This window comes from Rhinopithecus bieti, unplaced genomic scaffold (assembly GCF_001698545.2).
Source record: "Rhinopithecus bieti isolate Rb0 unplaced genomic scaffold, ASM169854v2 scaffold_1070, whole genome shotgun sequence".
Taxonomy (NCBI): domain Eukaryota; kingdom Metazoa; phylum Chordata; class Mammalia; order Primates; family Cercopithecidae; genus Rhinopithecus; species Rhinopithecus bieti.
Window position 1 is genome coordinate 5,054,768 of NW_016803844.1, and position 20,698 is coordinate 5,075,465.

At 36.9% G+C, this 20,698-nt stretch overlaps 1 protein-coding gene across 9 annotated transcripts in view; it reads right to left on the minus strand.

The window, feature by feature from the left end:
- IKZF2 (IKAROS family zinc finger 2) overlaps window positions 1-1,847 on the minus strand; it is a 176,465-nt gene extending 174,618 nt beyond the window's left edge. For 3 of the 9 annotated variants that reach the window (XM_017855699.1, XM_017855669.1, XM_017855644.1), the window contains exon 1: window positions 357-514. Coding sequence is in view for 3 of the 9 variants with exons in the window: in XM_017855639.1 (XP_017711128.1) it covers window positions 394-396 (3 nt within the window). In the remaining 6 variants the exon portion in view is untranslated. Of the gene's footprint in view, window positions 1-356; window positions 619-781; window positions 868-1,640 lie in introns of those variants that run through there. The other 6 variants (XM_017855680.1, XM_017855655.1, XM_017855639.1 and 3 more) reach the window with 5 other exon arrangements.
- Between the last annotated feature and the right edge of the window lie 18,851 nt (window positions 1,848-20,698).

Genomic DNA, 20,698 nt, shown 5'->3' on the forward strand with positions numbered 1-20,698 from the left:
AAAAAAAAACTTTTCTTTCTTTTTTTATGGAATAATCAGATCAAATTCCCAACTCAGTCACTACATAGCACTTAAATTTCAACCTGCTGTACTGTTATCACATTCTTTTAAATTATGATTACATAAGGCTTTTAAGAAAGAGATCCGTAAAGTTTAAAAGAGGAGCAGTTTCTTCGGATATTTTACAAATGAGCTTATCTCTTTAAAAATGTACACATTTAACACACACACATTAAAAAGAAAGAAACGTCAGGGAGAAGAGAAAGAAGGCTGCCCCATCAATGAAATGGTTATTAACCCTCAGAGAAGGAAAGAAAGAAAAAGAAAAAGGAGAAAGAGAAACGAAATGTACATACAAAAGAAATTGTCCTTTGATTAAAAAAGATTCATCACCATTTCCAGCTCTGTCGGGAGATCTCAGCTTCTTCTAACCCCTCAAAGAGGAGGTGACAATGTCGGGCTGAAGATAAACGGAGGGAGAAAGAAAGAAGTTTTTTGTGTTTCCCCTTCTCTCTTTCCCTCCCTTGCCCCTCCAAGCCAAGCCCCTGCAGAGTTCAAGGGGAGGAGGAAGGAAAAGCACTTTACAGGTGGGTCATTCCAAGCCCAAATCCAGCAAACAGATCGGCTGATAAACAAAACCAAGAAATGAGAGAGAAGGAACACCCCCCCTTCTCCTCCTCCTCCTCCTCGTCCTCCTCCTCCTCCTCCTTGTTCCACCCCTCCCCCTCGTCCCTTTGGGATGGTCTAGTAGGAAAAGTCACTCAGGAATGGCACCACGTACTTTCAGGAAAGAGGAAAAAAAAAGAGAGAGAGAGAGGTCAGTCAGTGCTATAGCAATGCGATTAACAAGAGAAAAAACTTGATCCACCGGTTCCTTAAGAATCGACCAAAAGCTAAGACAAGAAAACTGAAAGAAAAGGAGGGGGGGGCGGGTAGAGGGGAGGGACAGTCAGGCAGAACCCAGCTAGGAACCTAGGCCAACTTCACAGGACTGTTTTTGGCCCTTGGCAAAAAAGAAAAAAATTAAATCTTAATTCCATCTCTTTCGCCCATACTAGAACCTGTCAAAGTGATTTAACTGCTGCCTTTTTACATATGTCATACCAGGGGTTTTTGTTGTTTGTTTTTTGTTTTAATTCCAACAGGATCTGGATATTACCTTCTATCTGGACAGCTGCAATTTATTCCAGCCTACCCAATCTTTCTTCTTGGAATTCAAGTTAAAACAAAGCAAAACAAGTCCAAATTCATGACAGCTATAGAGATGAGAACTGATTAATCGATTAACATCCCAGAAACAGATTACAAGGAGGGGACGATAAATTAAGGCAGAGGACATCATCTTCAACCCGATTCCCTGAGCGTCCTTTACAAAAATCATTACCCTAATCAGAACCACAATCCATCCCTCCCAGAGAAAAATACCTATATTATTATTATTATTATTATTATTACTGGTTAACAGCAACAAGTCATTTGATCACACCACAGTGCAAAACGAGATGCTATATAATTACACTTAACTTTGAAAACACTCCCCCCTTTGCAAATCATACACATATTTATATATAATCTATGAATCAGAAGACAAATAAAACAAGAGCTGTTCTTCACCACGCAAAAGCCAAGCGGAGATTTACCTCAGCAGTGCATGCAGTAAAATAATCCCATCACCCTTTTGTTTGTGTTTACTGTTAATGTGTCCTCTGTCTTTCTTTCTTTCCTGTGCCTAACGTGTGTTTGTGCACTGCAGTTGGTGGTGGAAACTAAGGCAGTGGATCTGTAGCTAAGGGTAATCCTGTTTTTACTTCCTCCATCTTCAGCGAGGAGCAGGGTTAGCCCGGGACAGCTGGTCAAACCCCGAGAAACCGATCCGGTGGAGCCCGAGCACATCTCCCCCGCCGGCCGGGCTCGCGCAGACGCGGACGGACGTGCGTGCGCGCGCGTGCGTGTGTGCGGGGCCCGAGCGCCTGTGCGTGTGTGTATGGGAGCGCGTGTGCGCGCGCGTGTGCGCGTGTCTGCGCGCTCAGCCGCTCGGCGCGCTCGGCAATCGATTACAGCACAAGTGCTGCCCCGGAGGCTCCGCGACGCGCGCACTCCCTCGCGCCCACCCGCGCGCCCGTCCGCGTCGCCCCCAGCCCGTTGGTCCCCGGACTGCGGACCCCGCCCCCAACGGGGGCCAGGTAACCCGCTTCCGAGTGTGCCACGGCGACCCCCTTCCCCCCCTCCCCGTGTCATAATACATCTCACGTTTTCTGCCGGCTGGAGGCTTGGAGCGGTGAGGGGACGTTCATTTCGGCCGCGTGAAGTTTTCTTTCAAACTGGGATTGGTGGGGAGGCCGGGGGAAGGGAGCGGGGCGGCGATCTTGGCGCCCTGCGCGGAGTCTGGGAGCCGCGTCCCGGCCCGAGTCGCGGAGTGCGCGTGGAGCCTCCCACCCACTGGTCTCCGCCGGCAACTCTGCGGCCCCATTTCGGAAAACGCACCGCATTGACCGGGACATGAAGCGGCATAAGAGGGGTCCTGGGGAATAGACTGAGAAAGACATTCACGTCTGAGATGAAGCTCAACTATTACTATTTTGAAAGTGCTTTAACAGCGCAAGTTTAAAATTAAAGTGTTTACTTGCTTTTTCTCCCCTGGGGCATGTGCCACGTCCCCCAAAGTCAACGGAATGGATGAGAGTCCGAGAAGTTGCTACCCTTGAAGTACCTATCACTATCAATCACAGTTTGTTTATTTGGAAAGAACTTAGGTGAACCGTCAAGAGAAAAACAAATGCATATTCTTTCTACAAATAGTAGCATTTAGTATCTTTCTTGACCACATTTGCGAAAAGAGGGAATAGAGACTTGTATAATTAAAGGGAAAAGGAAAATGAAAGGAGCTGAAAATAGTGAACTGTGTAGTCTGGGTGGCTGAAATTTGAAAACACATGAAATTATCAGGACTGCCAAACGGTGTTTCTGAGAAACCATATCACAGATTGTGAAGAAAATCAATGCTGGAAGAGTCGGGACAGGCACCGTACTCCTACTCCTTTGAAGAATTCCAGAAATAGTTGTTGAGGTTTTTTTTTTTCTGCTGAGACAAAAAACGATATATTGAAAATTAAATCGTCAACGGTACCTTAAGCACCACTCTATAGGTAATTTTGGATAGTGTCTTTACATTTTGATATGGGGAAGGAATTCACATCGACACTAAATAATGGATACCATATAACTTGTATGACACTGTAGCTTTTATAATGAATTACTTCTTGAAAGGTTTTTTGCCGTACATTGTATTATTAAACAATTATAACGATAGTCTCCTTTTGTTTAACTATAGAAAATGGTAGATGGTGTGATACAGCAAACAAGATTAACAAATTTTCGTTGGAGAGAAATTATTTGGGCTCAGGCTTGCAATAACATTATGATGATTTTAAGGAAAATTGCAGTTCCTGTGAGTTATATATTGGTAAGGCAGATTTTTAAACACTTAGTTGCCAGTTATTTAAATAAAATTAGTTTTCCTAAAGTCATATTTGGGAAAGTCTGAGTAGACAACCAGTAAGTCTCTCTAATTATCCCAACAGACAGCAAATATTTTTGTCTTAAATTACCTCAAAAAATATGTATGTCGTTTATAATATGTAAATGCCCAATATATAAAGGATAACATAAGTTCTCTAAATTGTCATAAGTCCTTCCTAAAAACTGAACCTAAGTGTTTAGGTATGTGTACAGTTATAGAGATCCTTGAAAATATGAAATAAAGGTAATCGAAATTAAGATGAAATGTGTTTGATAGTTTACACAATTTAATTATTTGGTAGTAGAGGATCCATTGTGAAATCTTAAAGGTACATCCTCAGGTTCCCCAAAGTTACCAAGTTGATGTAGCCCTTGCACCTGGTTTATTGGAGCTTAATTTAGCTTCCTTGAAGCCTGTCCTTTTCAAGAGTTAACTTTCATTGGCTCCCTAGTCACCAGAGGCACACTTTCTCCCTCTAGTGGCCAAGGCGTCAGACACTACATTGTGTCATCCTGCCTTCCCCTGATTGGATCCCAGATTTTAGAATAACAAAGATCTCATGACCACCTGGGAGAACTGGACCATCTTGGCAAATGTTTCCCTCTTTTTAACATCCTACATTCCTTTCTTATTTGCAGATTATGGTGTATCTAACTCATCGAGAGAAATCAAGATTATGTTTTCATACCAAGATTGGAGGTTTTATTTCATGGCTGTGGAGTCTATAGTCCTAAGATTCACAGTGCAATCCCCTCAGGGGAAAGAAGCCTTGTATAAACTGTGATTGACTTTGTTCAGAATTTCTCTGGGTAGTTTTGTTTGTTTGTTTGTTTTGGTTTTGCTTTTGTTGAGACAGAGTCTCACTCTGTCACCCAGGCTGGAGTGCAGTGGCGCAATCTTGGCTCACTGCAACCTCCACTTCCTGGGTTCGTGTGATTCTCCTGTCTCAGCCTCCGAAGTAGCTAAGATCACAGGCGCCCACCACCACACACCTGACTAATTTTTGTATTTTTAGTTGAGACGGGTTTTCACCATGTTGGACAGGCTGGTCTCGAACTCCTGACCTAAGGTGGTCTCCCAAAGTGCTGGGCCTCCCAAAGTGCTGGGATTACAGGCGGGAGCGATTGCGCCCGGCGTCTCTGGGTAGTATTTTGATAGTTAGAGGGTGCATTTATTTCTGTCCTTTGCCAGAAGACATAGACTGTACTTTTTTTTTTTTTAAGGTACACATATAGCTATACCGTGCATTAAAATATACCACTAGGGAAGTAGAGTACCATGTTCTTTGGCCACTGTATCCAGTTGGAGAGTTAAGTTTTTACTTTAGGGAAGAAGTGACAGGATGGGGAGGAAACAGACCCATCAACCCTTACCATTTTTGACATAGCTGGTTCTTTCTGATCCTTGCTGTCCCAACCTACCCAAACATTTTATTGCACCAATTCCTATCGTAGCAGCTTGAATATTTCCTTCATAACATACTATGTAAATATTTTATTAATGTGTTGAGTTTTAAAATAAAGTCTGTCTTTACCACTAGGATATGATCTTTCTAAGGCCAGGGATTATGTCCTGTTAATCATTGTTTTCTCAGAAGTAGCATAGTATTTGGTACAAGTTGGTACTCAATAAACATTTATTAAATGAATGAATCTGGAAGAAATTATATAGTCAGCTAGCTTTCATGTATTAAACTCTTTTCGAAAGACAAAAAAGGTCAGATTTCAAAGATACATGCTGATTTCATAAAGAATTTGGTCTGATCTTGGCTCATAAGTCATATTACAAATATCCTTAGCAGGTCAGCTCTAGCTTACAAGCCATACAAAGGATCTGAACCTCTTGGTAGATAACAGTTATATTTACAAAATGTATATAAAATACAATGTTATATAAATTAAAAATAAAATTATATATAAATATATATTTTTAACATTTGTATATTAATTTTGCAAACATAAATGTGAAAAGTGGCTAAAATTATATATAAAATGCAATTTGGAATAAAATACATTTATGTAACCCCTCTGTTTCAAAAACAAATTATTTCCTGTTACTACCTGACAATTCATGAACCAGGGTGACTATCAAGAAATACAACAGGTTTAATTTTGTAATCACTAAGTGTGATCAGCAAAAGAAACATTTTATAAGTCAATATAGCTAAAAGGTACATTATGGAGTTTGGCTTTGTTTCTTTGAGTAGGCTGTTTTATCTGTTTTACATTTAAAAGCCCTAAGTACCCTTTAAAGGAATTTGGATAAAATCCCCTTTTGTTTGCTCAAGGAATTAACTGTATGTTTTAAGTTTTGGTTTTGTTTTAGCAGAAGGTGGGAGGGGACAATTTGGAAAATTGTAATTCTTTCCTTAAGACATTTTTGGAAATGAATTCTATATTAATTTTTTTATTTAAGTGGCTTTATTGTGCTAGATATAGAACCAGAATAGGTACAATGAACCAGAATAGGTACCCTAAAATAACTTGAATCCCTGAAAAGTTAAGAAGAACAGGCACACATGAGCACAATGTTTTAAAACCGATAACTTGTTTTATTTTTGTCAGGTGATGTTGTTCTTGTCTTTGAAGTAGTGTTCTCTTTTTAAGCGGAATATGGAACAATGGTCTCACTTACTCCTGTTGACCTAGATTGGCACTATGAAGAAGCAAGAAAGCCAAAAATGGAACTACCTTTTCAAAGAAAATATTCTAAGATACCAAATCCAGTTCATAAGTAAAGCATATAAGTACTGTCAAACTTTGCTTCCGTCACTGCACTGATAATCTGGGGTCTGTTCAGCTGGCATGTAAGTCCCACATGGTGAGGGTCTTCTAATTCCATCTACCTTGAACAATAGTTTCTTTTAACAGTCTCAAGAGTGTCACTTTGCAATTAGAGATAAGGCTCTTATGCAAATACTCACGTCCCTAAAAAAGGTAACATTATGACTTAAATTCACACATTGATAGAATACTATCAGATTTCTTCCAGAGAGCATGTTTTGATGTAGAGTAGGTAATAAGCTATCTCTACCCCAAACGAGAATCATAAATTCTGGGACTTAAACCAATGGGGTGAGGACCAGAGCGGTTCCTAAATAAAATGAACGCACATATTTTTAAAGATGTCATTAAAATCCACCATAATTGCTTTCAAAATGCAGATTTGTTTAGCATTTGATAAAATGAGTTCCATTAATGCAAAAACCAGGGAACTTTGAGCTGGGTCAAGTGGTAATGCTCAAAGTCAACTCTAAAAAGGATTGGGAAAACCATTCTAAGAAACCCTAAAATTTTAGAGCACAAAAAGTACAGGGAAGTTATTAGAATCCTCAATAAAGTGTTAATTCAAGAAATGAAAGAGATATGATTCAACTTTGTACAGACATAACTTACCAAAAGAGGGTAACAAAGGAGAAGACGCCTAGTGAGCATTTATTTAGATACAGTACAAAAAAATGACTCTTATTATTTGGAATATTTTTTAGCAGCTACATGCAAAAGATTAAAAAGAAACTTACTTGGCTGGGGACCAGCAGGAAAACCAAACATAATCATTTGACTTTGGAATTGGGAGGTGAAAATAGGACAGACTAGCCTAAAGATCTGTGATCTCAAAGGTTGGATTCTGCAAGAGAGATCCATACTCTAAAGTAGAGTGATGACAGGTTGCATCTCAAGGGAAACATTTGGTGGTTAAACCAGTGCCAATAGCAGTATGATACTGTCTTTTTAATTCTGTGAAAAGCTTGTGGAAGTACATAGCCAGTGTTTGTGAGAAGCTTCAACTCTTTATAAACCAAAATCCTTTCACAGTAAAGCAAAGTCTAATCACTTGCTTAACATCCCTGTATAGACTAAAAAAAACAACAAACAAACAAAAAAAAAAATAGAGGAACACATTACCAACAGATAGTAAAGGAAATAATTCAGAGATTTCACCTTCCCCATTTTTGTAGCCAGGTGGTTACAACCTAGGGAATTGAGAACCATATAGGGATAGGACTGGGGAGCCATTTTCTGTTTTATAACTCTGAAAGAGGGCGTGTGCTATGGAAAAGGGAATTGAATCAAAGAAAGGTCATTTACAAGTAGTAAAGTCAAATGTCACCTCCCCCAATTTTCATGACTGTGGTTTAGAAAAAGGTTAGCTTAATATAGAACTTAGTGTGGCATTTTGAACTGTCGTAAGACATGATAGATGAAGAAGAGAGTAACACCATCAGAGTATCTCCCCCAGCAGCTGTGCCAAAGCTTCACAAAAGTATTTAAAACCTGACGTCATGGTGAGGTACTAGACACCTGGGAAAGTCCCACTCAGTAAACTAAGAATATCACTCTAAGTCCTATAAACTATATTGCAGAAATGGCCACATTGGAAGACTGTACTTTTGAAGTGTACTATTACTGAGAAATAAATCCATATGAAGAATCTATAGCATTTTAAATTGATGATATAACTGATTTCAATGAAGTTAGAGTATCAGTGGGACTAGGAAAGTCACAGATATTTTTATAATTGTGTCAATTTATTTTGTGCCAGATACCATGGTAAGCATGTTACATGCATTATCTCATTTAACACCCATTGTCATTTTAAGAGAGATAATATTATCCCCATTTTTCACATAAAGCTTGGAGGAGACAGCATTAACTTGTCCCTGGTCCCACAGTGTCAGAGTTAGACAGTATCAAACACATTTTAAGTGTTTTAAGTTCTAGAAAGCCCATATTCATAACCATCATACTATTGTCTCTCTAAATTGCCAATGATTTTCATCAATCATACAGACATCTTACTGTAGTTAAATCCAGCCTTATGAGTAATACACAGTCCACTGTTGAATCTCTTGAAAGTGTAGTGAATATCCAGGGTGTTTTAAGAAGGTTAATTGAATGTGATATCAACATAGAACTTTTTACCAAACCCAATACTTATCTATATGTGAAACATTACCTATTTGGCATTTAGTATGTTAATATCAGATGTTTATTAATACCTACCTTGAGCTCTTCTGAATAAGTCAATGACATGAGAGAATCACTGAGAGTGAATTGAAAGAAAGTCACCCTATAAAGAATTGAGTAACAATCAATGGTGACAAAGAGATCCAGATAAGAACATAACTTTAAAGTATGGGTCACCAAGTATATTCGCACATTTTATTTCAAAGGGGACCATTTCAGATTTATTACTCTCAGAAACAGATGGATCATACATCTCCCTTTTGTAGACATACTTCACCTACATGTGTGAATAAAGAATGCATGGCTTTCTGTGATAAACACTGTAATTTTAAATGGTTATGGCATTCTTAAACGATATTTTAGATTTCTCAGGAAACAGAATTTTTTTCCAGTGGAGAACAGCTCTCAGTTTATAGTAAAAGTCAAGTTGAACATTTTGCTAGGGTCTATACATGAAGCTTGTGAGATTAGAATGTTTCTCTCATTTTTAATTTACAAATACAGTGAATACTGGAGTAGAGAAACGTAACTATATTATTTTAATTAGGGTTTCCCATCCCATGCATGTAGAAATTACATATTTGCTCTCTCATAACAGGTTATTTTTTCTAAAAACAAAAAGAAATAATGCTTTTATTTGATAACAAAGACACTATTGATTTGAAAAGCCAATCAGTGATTTTAGGAGAACTCTGCTTAAGGGTATTTTGAATAACCTAACCCAGAAGAGCTTCCTAAAACATCAGGTAGTAGCCAGCAAATAAAATGAGTATGGTATCTGGTAGGTTCAAACTATAATGTTTAACATTATCCCATATTTATATTAGATGAATATTTGGTGTCAGACTGGTTGAATATTTAAAAAGGAAGGGATGATGTTCCTTCACAACGTCATATGGATGACAGAGGAGTACCCTACCCCCAAGTCTTTGGAAATATTGCCTTCAGAGGTCATTCCTGATGTGAGGGGGACACTGCAGGCTGTCAGGCCTGGTGCCATTAGGCAGTCTATCATACACAAAACTCCTTGATCAGTTCTAAACCCAACATTAGCAACTTTCTGATATTTTCACTTTCCGTGTGATTTTAATATGTGAAGGGAATGTACATGATCATTATATTTTTCTTTATAAACAAATGATATTTCTGGGGTTTTTCCACCTATTTCTTATGAGTTTAGAAATGTATGGTTTTCCTTTCTAAGAACAGTACAGTAGTGTATCTGTAAACTTGAGTTTAAGGCTAATGGCCAGTCACTTGAAAGTGGAGCTCACTAAGGTCATGCCATTCAGCACTGTCCCTGTCACCTGGCCAGACTTCTCTCCTGTCCCTCGAGAATATGGCCACTATCCTTCTACCTGCTTTAGAATGTCAGTGGATTCATAAGCAAGCCAGCCTTCTTAAGTCGATTCATGAGGGACAGCAGTATTTTTGAGACAACCTGTCTCAATGGAGCCCCGCAGAGATCTGAGAGGAAACCCAAAGGATCTAAGAATGAGAAAAGGAGAGATTAACACCATCAAATTCTGCCTGTAATAATGACAGCAGAGTTGTTGAGAAAAGAATAAGCAAGGGAATGGAGGCTGTCGGTATAGACAATAATTTCAAAAAGTTTGCTATAAAAGGAAAGGTAGAAGCTAGTAGCTACAGGAAGATGTGGGGTTGAGGGAAGTTTCTTGTCTGTTTTGTTTTGTCTTTTAAGTAAGACCTTGACATATCTCAGTGCTAATGAGAAAATTGGTAAAGTGGGGTCCCTGAGGGAATAGGAAAGAAAAGGATCTCGCGCAGTTGGCATGAGTAACTTCAGCTAGAAGAGGACATACCTCATGTGCTTAGGATAAGTAAGAAAGGAAGGTTGAAGATGTAAGTAATTTTGTGAGTTGTCATGATGGGAAGTTTAGGAAAGGTTTGAAGAAAGTATCAATGTTATTTATTAAGGGTGAAAGGAAAAGCCACTGGATTGAAAATTTAAGACTACTGAATAAATTTGAAATAGTTGCTTTTATAAAAAAAGTGAGAGAGGCTAACTGAAAAAAAAAATGTAGAAAAATAGGCAAGCCGAATAGAGGACACAGTTGAGGCTGGTGACCACAAATAAACCATCAATAAGCTCAATGCTGTAACTATAGCTGGGCTCACAGCCCAGACAGAATCTTGAAAAGAATGAACCACAGGATTGATCCAGTGTAAAAAAATTTCACTGGCTGCGGAGCTGGAAGACATTGAATCAAAGAAGTTGAGCTTGACTTAAAGAAATGAATTGGAGTAATGGATCATCAAGTAAGCTATACAAAGAACACCAACAGAAAGGGTACTGACAGGTAGAAGTAGAGGGATACAGAGACCTCGATTGGGTCCCAGTGAGGTTAAATAATTTGCATAAGATGGAATAGTGAGCGATAGGAAGGTATAGAAGATTGTGAACAGAAATTTCTGATGGAGAACAAGGTACCAGAATCCAGAATGGAGGTTGAGAAGTCATGGCCTCTAGGGGATGGAATATCAGAAACATGAAAGGATAATCAGGAGATGTAGCTCTTCGGGAAGAGAGGGAAATACTGAACTAGGTGTCAAAGTCTGTGAAGAATGAATCCCTGGAAAACTGATAAATAAACGCAAGGAGGAAGAATTGTGAGGTGGTAGCTGGAAAGAATGAGCATCAGAGGAACTGGGGTTTTACATGAAAGTGTATATGTTCTGAAAATGTCTTTGGACTATATAGGGGATGTTGACTCCTTAATCTAAACTTGAGCAAGGTGAATCAATAGAAAATGAAAAGCTTTCACTTGAGAGGACTATGGGTGAGTTGACCATATGAGCTGGTTTGCCGAGAACGGTCTCAATTTACACCTGTGGTCCTGGCATAATTATTAATAGTACCCCCTTTTATTCTTTAAGTGTCCTGGTTTCTGTGTCACATTACATATTCATCCTAGATGAGAAGTACTGGCCTCAAAGAAGACCTCTTTCATTTAGGCAATGTTGTTTTTATGATTGTTGTTGTTGTTGTTGTTGTTGTTGTTGTTTTTGAGACAGAGTCTCACTTTGCCACCCACGTTGGAGTGCAGTGGTGCAATCTCGGTTCACTGCAACCTTCGCTTCCAGGTTGCAGAAGAAAGGAGTTGACCTCAGCTTTAGCTCCCATCTTCCATTTCAATCTTTGTGTCAACTTTCTCATTCTTTCCATCTGGAGTCAAGTGGACAGTCAATAGGTGAAATATGCCTACTATTATTTATATCTTTGCATTGTTGCAAGTGATTATAGCAGTTACTGTACTGCAAACTGATAGACTTAGGTAAGAAACCTTTATAAATGTTTACCAGAGTCCAAGTTCCTCCAGATCACTGTCATACAATGACTCCTAATTGAGATGATAACCTCCTACTATTTGCTTTCTTTTACACTTATGTTTTGAGTGTTCTTTATTCTGAGCTTTGGCAGATTCAGCTCTATCTCTGCCAACTCCATTACTTGCTTCAAAATCAGGGTAAGAAAACAAGGCAGCTTAAGGCCTCTGGATCATATGAAGACTGGTTTATTCATCGAAGTCACTAGATTTTGCCAAGCATTGTACACTGAGAGCTGATGATGAAAGAATTAGAATACTCAAGTCAGATGCCAATGCCAAAAAGGAAGCAGAAATTACCACCCTTGCTAAAAGCAAAATATTCTTATGTCTCTAGTCACAGCGATAGGCTAAAATGCACCTTCAAAGGCCAGTAACGTGTAACCAAATTGTAATTGAACATTCCCTTTTTAAAATGAAATGATCTCAACTCACTAAACACAGAAATCTTCATTACAACATCATCACAGAAGATCTTTAAGTCAATGAGGTCATTTGTATTTTAGTCTGCAAATAATATATTACTGTAATGCAATGAAGGCATAAAGCTTATTGATGTAATTTATGGAAATGTAGGTAAAGCCATTTCTCTGAGTTAGGGGTATTCTTCAGTGACCGTGACAAATAAATATCAAATTAAAATGGGGGATTTTTATTCACTTTCTAAAAAATATTCTTTCCAGTTTACAAATAGACTGTCCATAGGAATTCTTAAAGTAGTATGCTAGCAACAAGAATTCAAAATGTGAATCGTTTGTTTAAAATCTACACACATTTTAAGAATTACCTCATAATCAGCCTCACTGCTTAAAACAATGGTTCAAACTTGTTTTCTGTACCCAAACGATCCACATGTTAAAGATATTCCTATTTAATTCCATATTTCATTGCCAGAAAAAGTTCTAAGCTGGACTCACCCCCAACTAGCTTCCCACTATGTTCAGCAGGAATATCAGAGTATTGGAAATGTTATAGCAGTTTGAAAATATCCCCAGAACAGTATTTTCAAATGCCTGGTTATAACCCATTAGCAGGCTGTGTATATTTAGTCAGTCATAACCAGCATCTAAAAAAAAAAAAATAGATTCAAATAGAGTACATTTGTCACACACAATAAAGACAAATAAAAGGTAAATTTTTGTATCAGAGGTCTATCTATTTATTGACTCACCATGTAAAAGCTGTTTTTACTCCCTATGAATTACATGATCAAAAGAAGACTGAAAGGTACTGGCCAAGAGAATGGATAAACAAATTGAAGTGTATCATTTCATTGAAATGTTGTACAGCTACTAAATACTACAACAAATACATATATATACACACACACATATATATGTACTACATAAATCAATACATATATAAACACATGTACACCACCACAAAAATCCCTAAAATATTATGCTCGGTAAGATAAGTGAGTTGTAAAAGGATTCTTACATAAATTGTTAATTCTTAAAAAAATAGAAAACAATATGTATTGTTTTTGTACATGTGTATATGTAGTAAAAGTATTATAAAATATAAAAGAAAGACACCACTTTCGGAATAGCAGTAACCTCCAGGGTCAGAGAGAGGAGGATGAGATGCCATCTGCAACGTTTGATTTATTAATAAACACAATTCTAAAAGGCAGGAGACCTTTGTTCTAATTCTGGCTCTGCCATTACCTGCCTGTTTTACTCTGATTTGGGTGACTTCATTACTCTTGTCCTTGTTTCTTCCTATGTGAAGTTAAGGGATAATACCAGAGAGTGATCAAAGAGTCCGGCTGGAAGGAGAAGTGGATTTGTGTAATGAAAACATTTGCTCATCTAATATTTAACTCATAGAATTTAATTGATTACTCAAAGTTAACCAGCTAGCTAGTGGTAGAACTCAGGCTAGATAGAGAGAAGTCATCTGGAATCATAGTGTTTCATTCTCTACCCTGTAATTATGCCTTTGAGGAAAGATAAAAGGACATGGCATCATTTTATGTAGGATGGTAAAATCAAGAGATTACCATTATCCTCATCTTACTATATTAAGTGGGCCTTGTGACCTATGGTTCTTCTAATGCTTCTGAAGGAGAGAATGAATATTTTGAAAAGGCCAAGTATAATCGAATGTGTATATGTTTTTCCTGTTAAATTTTAAAAGCAGTGAAGATCACTGTCAAATGAACCCTTAGTTTAGCTATGCTTTATCTTAAATAATTGATAGTAGCCTCTAGTCCTTTGATTTATAAATGGGAAAACATGAAATAGTTCTTTCCAAAACTGATTTGTGGCTACTTTTTGAAGTTGGTTGACTGATTTATCCACCAGTACTTCCTACAGGAATTCGAATTCAGGGTAAATTCAGAAAATAATAAGAGAAACTAAGATGCAAAGGGGAAAGAAAAATATCAAGAAATCTTGGTTATGAAAAAAACACAATTGAACACAAAACTTACTTCTGCAAACATTGTAATCAGGTTAAAAAGGAAACACACTATTCGTTACATAGCTCATGTTCTCTGGGAAGCCTGTAAAATCATCAGCCCAGATTAAAAAAAAAAAAAAAAATCCCAGCTCAGTATTCCAAGAGGCATTTGACCCAGGGGATACTGGCAAAAGTACCATTGGCTGTATAATTATCAAGATCTTTCAATCCAGAAGAACTGCTGTCAAATCCAGGCTCCTATGATTTACTGTGTTACTTAACAGTTGGACAAGTTTCTTAATAGTCTCAGTTTTCTCATCTGTTAATAGTAGATGGAAATAATGAAACTTAACTAAGTTTTGCTTTTAATACAGTTTACGTGAGTTAATATTTATCGTTGATCACATCAAGGCTTAGAGCAATGCCTCATTCATGGCTAAGGGTTATATTTGCATTTCTTTGATAAGCAAATGAATATTCTAAATAGCAGTTTTACAAAGGACATTCTTAAATTAGTGTGATTGAAATTATCACAGTTAATTATTGCAGTGACATAAAAGCTGATCATTGTTTCGTAACTTAATTTTCTTGTCTTTCTTTCTTTTATTTATCTTTTTTTTTAAGAGAGACAGGATAGCTGTCTGTCGCCCAGGCTGAGGTACAGTGTTGTGACTATATAGTTCACTGCAGGCTCGAACTCTTGGGCTTGAGCAATAATCCCACCTCAGCCTCCCGAGTAACTGGGACTACAGATGTGTACCACCACGTCCGACTACTTTAAAAAAAATTTTTTTAGAGATAAGGGTCTCTCTATGTTGCTCAGGCTTGTACCTTAATTTTATATTGATTTCCTTCCCAATAGTTAAGAACCTTTTCCCAAATGTCTGATGTCATTTTTTAAAAAGAAAAAATCAAACTAATGAAAACATATTTTCTTCCACATCAGAGTACCCATTTCTTATGCTTGTTCTTCAAAATGTAGCACCCCAAATAACTTATATCAGATTCCAATTTTTCTATCCAGACCTCAGTGAACTCTAAATTAGAGCATTTGTATAATATAAGTGCCTAGAAAAACCTCACATAGCAACAATCAGCTGAACTAACCTATGCTTACATAGGGAGTACAAAGTTTAGGACAACCTGCCAACTAAGTTTTCTCCTCCAAAGACTAAAATTGCCTAGTTTTGTTTGTTTGCCCTCATTGGGAGTCTTTAAAATGAAAATTTTGGCTCCAGCATTTTAAATGAAATCAGATCAAAACAGTAGAAAAAACTATAGACAAAACCTATGTATATGGAAAGACAACATAGTCTGTTACACTTTATTTATATACAGCTTTAATTCTGTTAAATTGCTACACCACATTTTTATTTTTGCCCCTGAACTATGCTGATACCATATATTATAGATGAATGCTTTGTAATTCCCTTTAGGTTAACTTATTTAGCACTTACTATCTACATCAATAATGTTATCATTTATCTCAATAAAATACATTTTTTCATGTATGTGTATCATATCTACACTGCTATGTTAGAGCAATTTAGAGAAAGACTCAGTCAACTGTTTTTATAGTGCTCTTATTTCTTAATACAGTGCTTTAAGCAGATTTGGTACTATCTTGTAATAAAAATTATCATAGAGATAAAAGCCTTCATCAATAAAGTGTTATAAAATATTCCACTGCTGTCTAGTCATTCATTCATTAAAAAGCACTTTTAATGCAGTTTCCTTTCTCTTCTTCTAAATTCAAATACGAATGTTCTTTTTAAATTTAGGCCTTTGCACTTTGTCTAAATTGACCAAGCTATTATGGTCTTCTGTAGTTCTTAAACAAATATCTCTTTGGTGTCTCTTAAATCTTTTCAGTGTTTATAAAAAGGCTGTCAAGTGTTTTTAGTCTCTTTTCAGAATTTATATTATCCTAGTCTTTCAGTTCCTAATATACAACTCAAGAATTGGTGTTCATTTAGAGTACTGTCTTCATACTATGTACTTTAAAAAAGTGAGCTTATATCTTAAAATAGTATATGACTTCAATATGATAGCAGAACTAAAACTAGGATTAAAGTCTAGCATTCAGAAACACCTGTTAACTTATTCTCAATTTCTTGTAACTCAGGCTACAGAACATAGTGAACTTTTACTTTTTTCTTCTTTGTTTATTTTACTTGTTTTCTTTCATATAATTCTCATATTTTCATTTCTAAATAAAATTAATTTTGACAGTAAATTGAATATAAAATTGGATATACATACACTTAAGAGTAATGCAGAATTGTAGCACAATGTGTCTTGGTCTTAATGTTTTATGTTTTCATGTAAAAGGTTATTTGGTGGTAGATTTCTTTAAGAGCAGGGTCTTAGGAGCCATCAAAATAGTTAACTTGTCTCATTTTCACTCAGTTCAAATCTCTCATTTAGTTATAATAGAACTTAAAAATCTTATTTGCAAATCCATGATGCAAACTGGATGGAAGTTTATTTTGTAATGCAGAGAGTGAGAACTTGACTATAATTCATTCATTTTTATCATTTAAACTTTGATTAATTCTAAGAATAGTTGAAGTTACTGTGAGAAATATTTGAGAATCTAAAGAATTAATTTAGGAGAGTCTCAATGACCAAGAAGGCATATAAGATTAAATTCGAAGTGATGTAATGAAAACATTGTAATATATTTTGACACAACCCATTCATTTGATATATTGTTTATCATATCTATGTATTTCAGGAGGTCATAGTCATAAACTTTGAATATCCTTTTTTAAAATCTCTAATAATTGAAGTGAAATTAATTGTGATATGAAATAATAAAATTGTAAAAAATTAGTGTAGCTTGCAGATTATTAATTGTTATGGAACTTTTTGATTCATTACTAAAAGCTGATATGTCACTACCCATCTCCATAGACATAGTAATATGTGTTTTAGAGAAATCATCCACTGTATCTTGTAATAAGAGCCAAAAGATATTTTCAATAGAATTAATAAATTATTGCTTAGATTTCTTTTAACAAAGCAATTTTATCAAGACTTATCTAGCGAAGTACAATAACAACAATAGGAAGAAATTAGAATCTCTCTCATTACCTGCTTCTGCAATTGTGCGTACATAAAGCATGCCTGAAGGCTTTGGAAAGAGAGATTCTGCACACTGAATACCGATTTTGTGAATATTGTAATTTCATGTCTGCCATCCATGTTCAAGCTGGTTGTGTCTTGAGGAGCAGCTGAGGCTTTATGGAAAACTTTGTAAAACATTCTATTTAGAAGCAATTCTTGTTCTTTGCATTATGTGCTCTGGGTATTTTTCTTCCTTTGTGTTTTATTTTGAGAGCATTTGTATGAAAACAAGATCTTTGTTTCTTACAAGCACATCTGCTCTTGCTGCTTATAGATTAGGAGAAGTCATCATCCTCTGTGACATCATAATCATTTCCATGGCAACCAGTTTGGCTTACTTTCTTTGAAAATGTAATAAAAAGTTACAGAACATTAGCAGCAGCAAAGTGTTTATCTCAAAACAGATACATAATAACTTCTTAGTGATCTGCACCCACTGTGTGTGGCCCTTTCATTACAAGGCACCAAAGCTTTAGCCTATTGCGTTTAATTCTCTTAAAGTTCATGTGACTGTCAATTCCTGTTACCCACAATTTAGAGAAAAAATAGAATGCTTGAAGAAACAAATTCTGAAGTGACCAACTTTATTGTACCTTAATGCCCTGTCACATGGCTTGGCTTAGTTCACTAAGGGAAAAAAATGTGTGAGACCTTGGTGTTTTATGTCCTACTGTAAATAATTATACAGATTTGAATAACATCTGGAAAAATCTTGAAGCCCTTTACTTGAAATGATTTTATGAACAGGCACTACATTCACTCAACCACTTTAGTGCTGTCACTAGTGTGATGAAATGTGGCTATGAAAGACCTCAGAAAATAATCATTTGGATAGCCAGCCAGCCAAGGCTGCTAAAAAGCACTGGAACTAGGAACAGACTTTGTAGCATGTTCTACTACATCAATATTTGTTAAAATTATGAATTTTTAGACACAATAGTCAAGCAATCCATAAAGAAATATTTATTGAGTGCTTGTACTGGGGGTCATGTGTGAAATAACAGTAGTATAGACACAATATCTGACCTCCTAAGCCTTTCTTTGAGATTAATGTCTAATTATTCCTGTCACAGTTTTTTTCCAGCACTACCAAAATGTTTTTAATTAAATCCTTATTCCTTTAAATTGTTCCATTTTATTTTTAAAAGCATACATGTTTGATATGAACCACAAGTAGTTCAGGAGAGTTGTTTAGCTGGGCCTCAGTAAGCTCTTTTGTGTTGAATACTAAGAACATTTGGAGATACAGAACTCAGAGGCAGCTGTTGACTGGGTGTACTTGCATTCAGAATGGCAGCAATGGGATATGTGATCTTGGACCTGGCTATGGGATAACGGAGCATGCATATGAGAAGAGATATCTGCAATACGTATGTCCTCTGTTCCTTGCTGTGCCATCCATATATTAGCATTTTTAATGTCCCATGACACAGAATTCCAGTAGACCTATGATGTTAGGGAGTTTAGCAAATGCAAACCACGGTCACTCACGCCTGTCATCCCAGCACTTTGGGAGGTGGGAGGTAGGAGGATTGTTTGAGCTCAGGAATTTGAGACCAGTTTGGGTAACATGGTGAAACCCTATCTCTACAAAAAAAATTTCAAAAATTAGCCAGGGCTGGTAATGTGCGCCTGTTGTCCCAGCTACTTTGGAGGCTGAGGTAGGAGGATTACTTGAACCAGGAATGTGGCGGTTGCAGTAAGCCATGATCATGCCACTGCCCTGTCTCAAAAAAAAAAAGGAGTAAAGGTATCCATGTTACTTCTACGACTCAGTGAGCAGGGCACTGACAGCTTCTAGAAACCACGTTTTCCGCTGGAACCAAAACATGCTTTGGATACAAAAAGAAGTCAGGAGCATTCTAAGAAGCACAAAAGTGCAAAGAATCTTACCATATCCTTTTTCTTTGGCTATATTTCCCTGTATTTGCCACCATTTACACTAAAATGATGTCATGGAAAGAAAGGGAATGATAGAGCAATTCCTTCTCCTTTTATTCCTGCCTTAGGAAGGAATAATGTAAGCCAAAGGTAGAGAGCATTGCTAGATTATGCACACATTGAGAAGCAAAATAAAAATAGCCAAATTATTTGTGTGCAGCATCTCCACTGTTCTGGAAAAAAGAAAATGCGTAGGCATGTATAAGCTCAAGAAATACAAATTGTGTAAGTTCAGTAATTCTGCATGCAAGTTAAATACTATTGTGTCTGTATTTAAAACTGGCATTGCACAAGATAAAGATGAACGTTAAAATTAGATTTTCCCTTATTTAGAATGGCATTAAGTAACAAATATAAAACACCATTACCGGTCAAAATGTACCACAGAAGATAAGAGAAAGTTTTGTATTTTAGTACTTTTAATGGCACATTTTCCTTGCTTTTTTGAACTAGAGTTCTTACATTTTCAATTTGAACTGCAAATTATTTAGCAAGACCTCGATTGGGTGATCTATATTGTCTCCCCAGCATAACTGCAATAAAAGTTTCCATTCAGAAAAAGGAAGAATAGGATACACAGAGCAGTCAATGACCCATAGAAATTATTAAATCCTTCTGGGTAGGCACCACAACTACCCAAAATGTAAGGTAGTTTCTCGTCTGTTCATGACTCTTCTTTCCGTGGCTCTTGGCTACTGTCTCTAAGTTTCTTTCTTAACCATTACTGCCCTCCATGGCAGTATCAGAAATAATTGTTGGGAAATATTATCTTCTTGGGGCTTGCACAGCTTTCATATGTCTCTTCCTTCCCATGGGTTATTTTTAAGGCCTTTTTAGCCTAACACATGAGTTCTTTGGCACTATAATTTCTTCAAAAATTTCTTAGTAAGCTTCTGATCTATTTGCTTCCAGTTAGTTCCCTGTGCCAAGGTTTTACTAGACCTAGTTTTTCAACTCTCCTTACTCTTTGTTTTCTAGTCCTGTTTCTTCTTCAGCTTGATGGCAGGTACCTTCAGGCTATCTGAAACAATATGCTACAGTGGAAAGGTATCTCTCTTAATCTGATGTTTACTGAAGGGCTGAGTTGTTTGAGAAATCTCACTGGCTCTTTGTCACTCAGGACCTTTTTTTATTTGGGGTCCAAAAGCTATCAACTTTTCAACCATGTAAGGCCCTTGATCTCTGAACTTCATTCTGTCCATTCTCTGCTTGGAAATCAGCCTGAGCTCACCTGAGTGCATATATTTCTTGCTTAAATTGTGGCCAACTCACTATCACTCTGACAGTTCCAACTGCTTGCCCTAGAGCCACAGACTCAGTAGATGTGTGGTCTGCTTTCCAAGCTCTCCCATGACAGCTTTACTGAAAATCTGCTGAGACACAGCAGA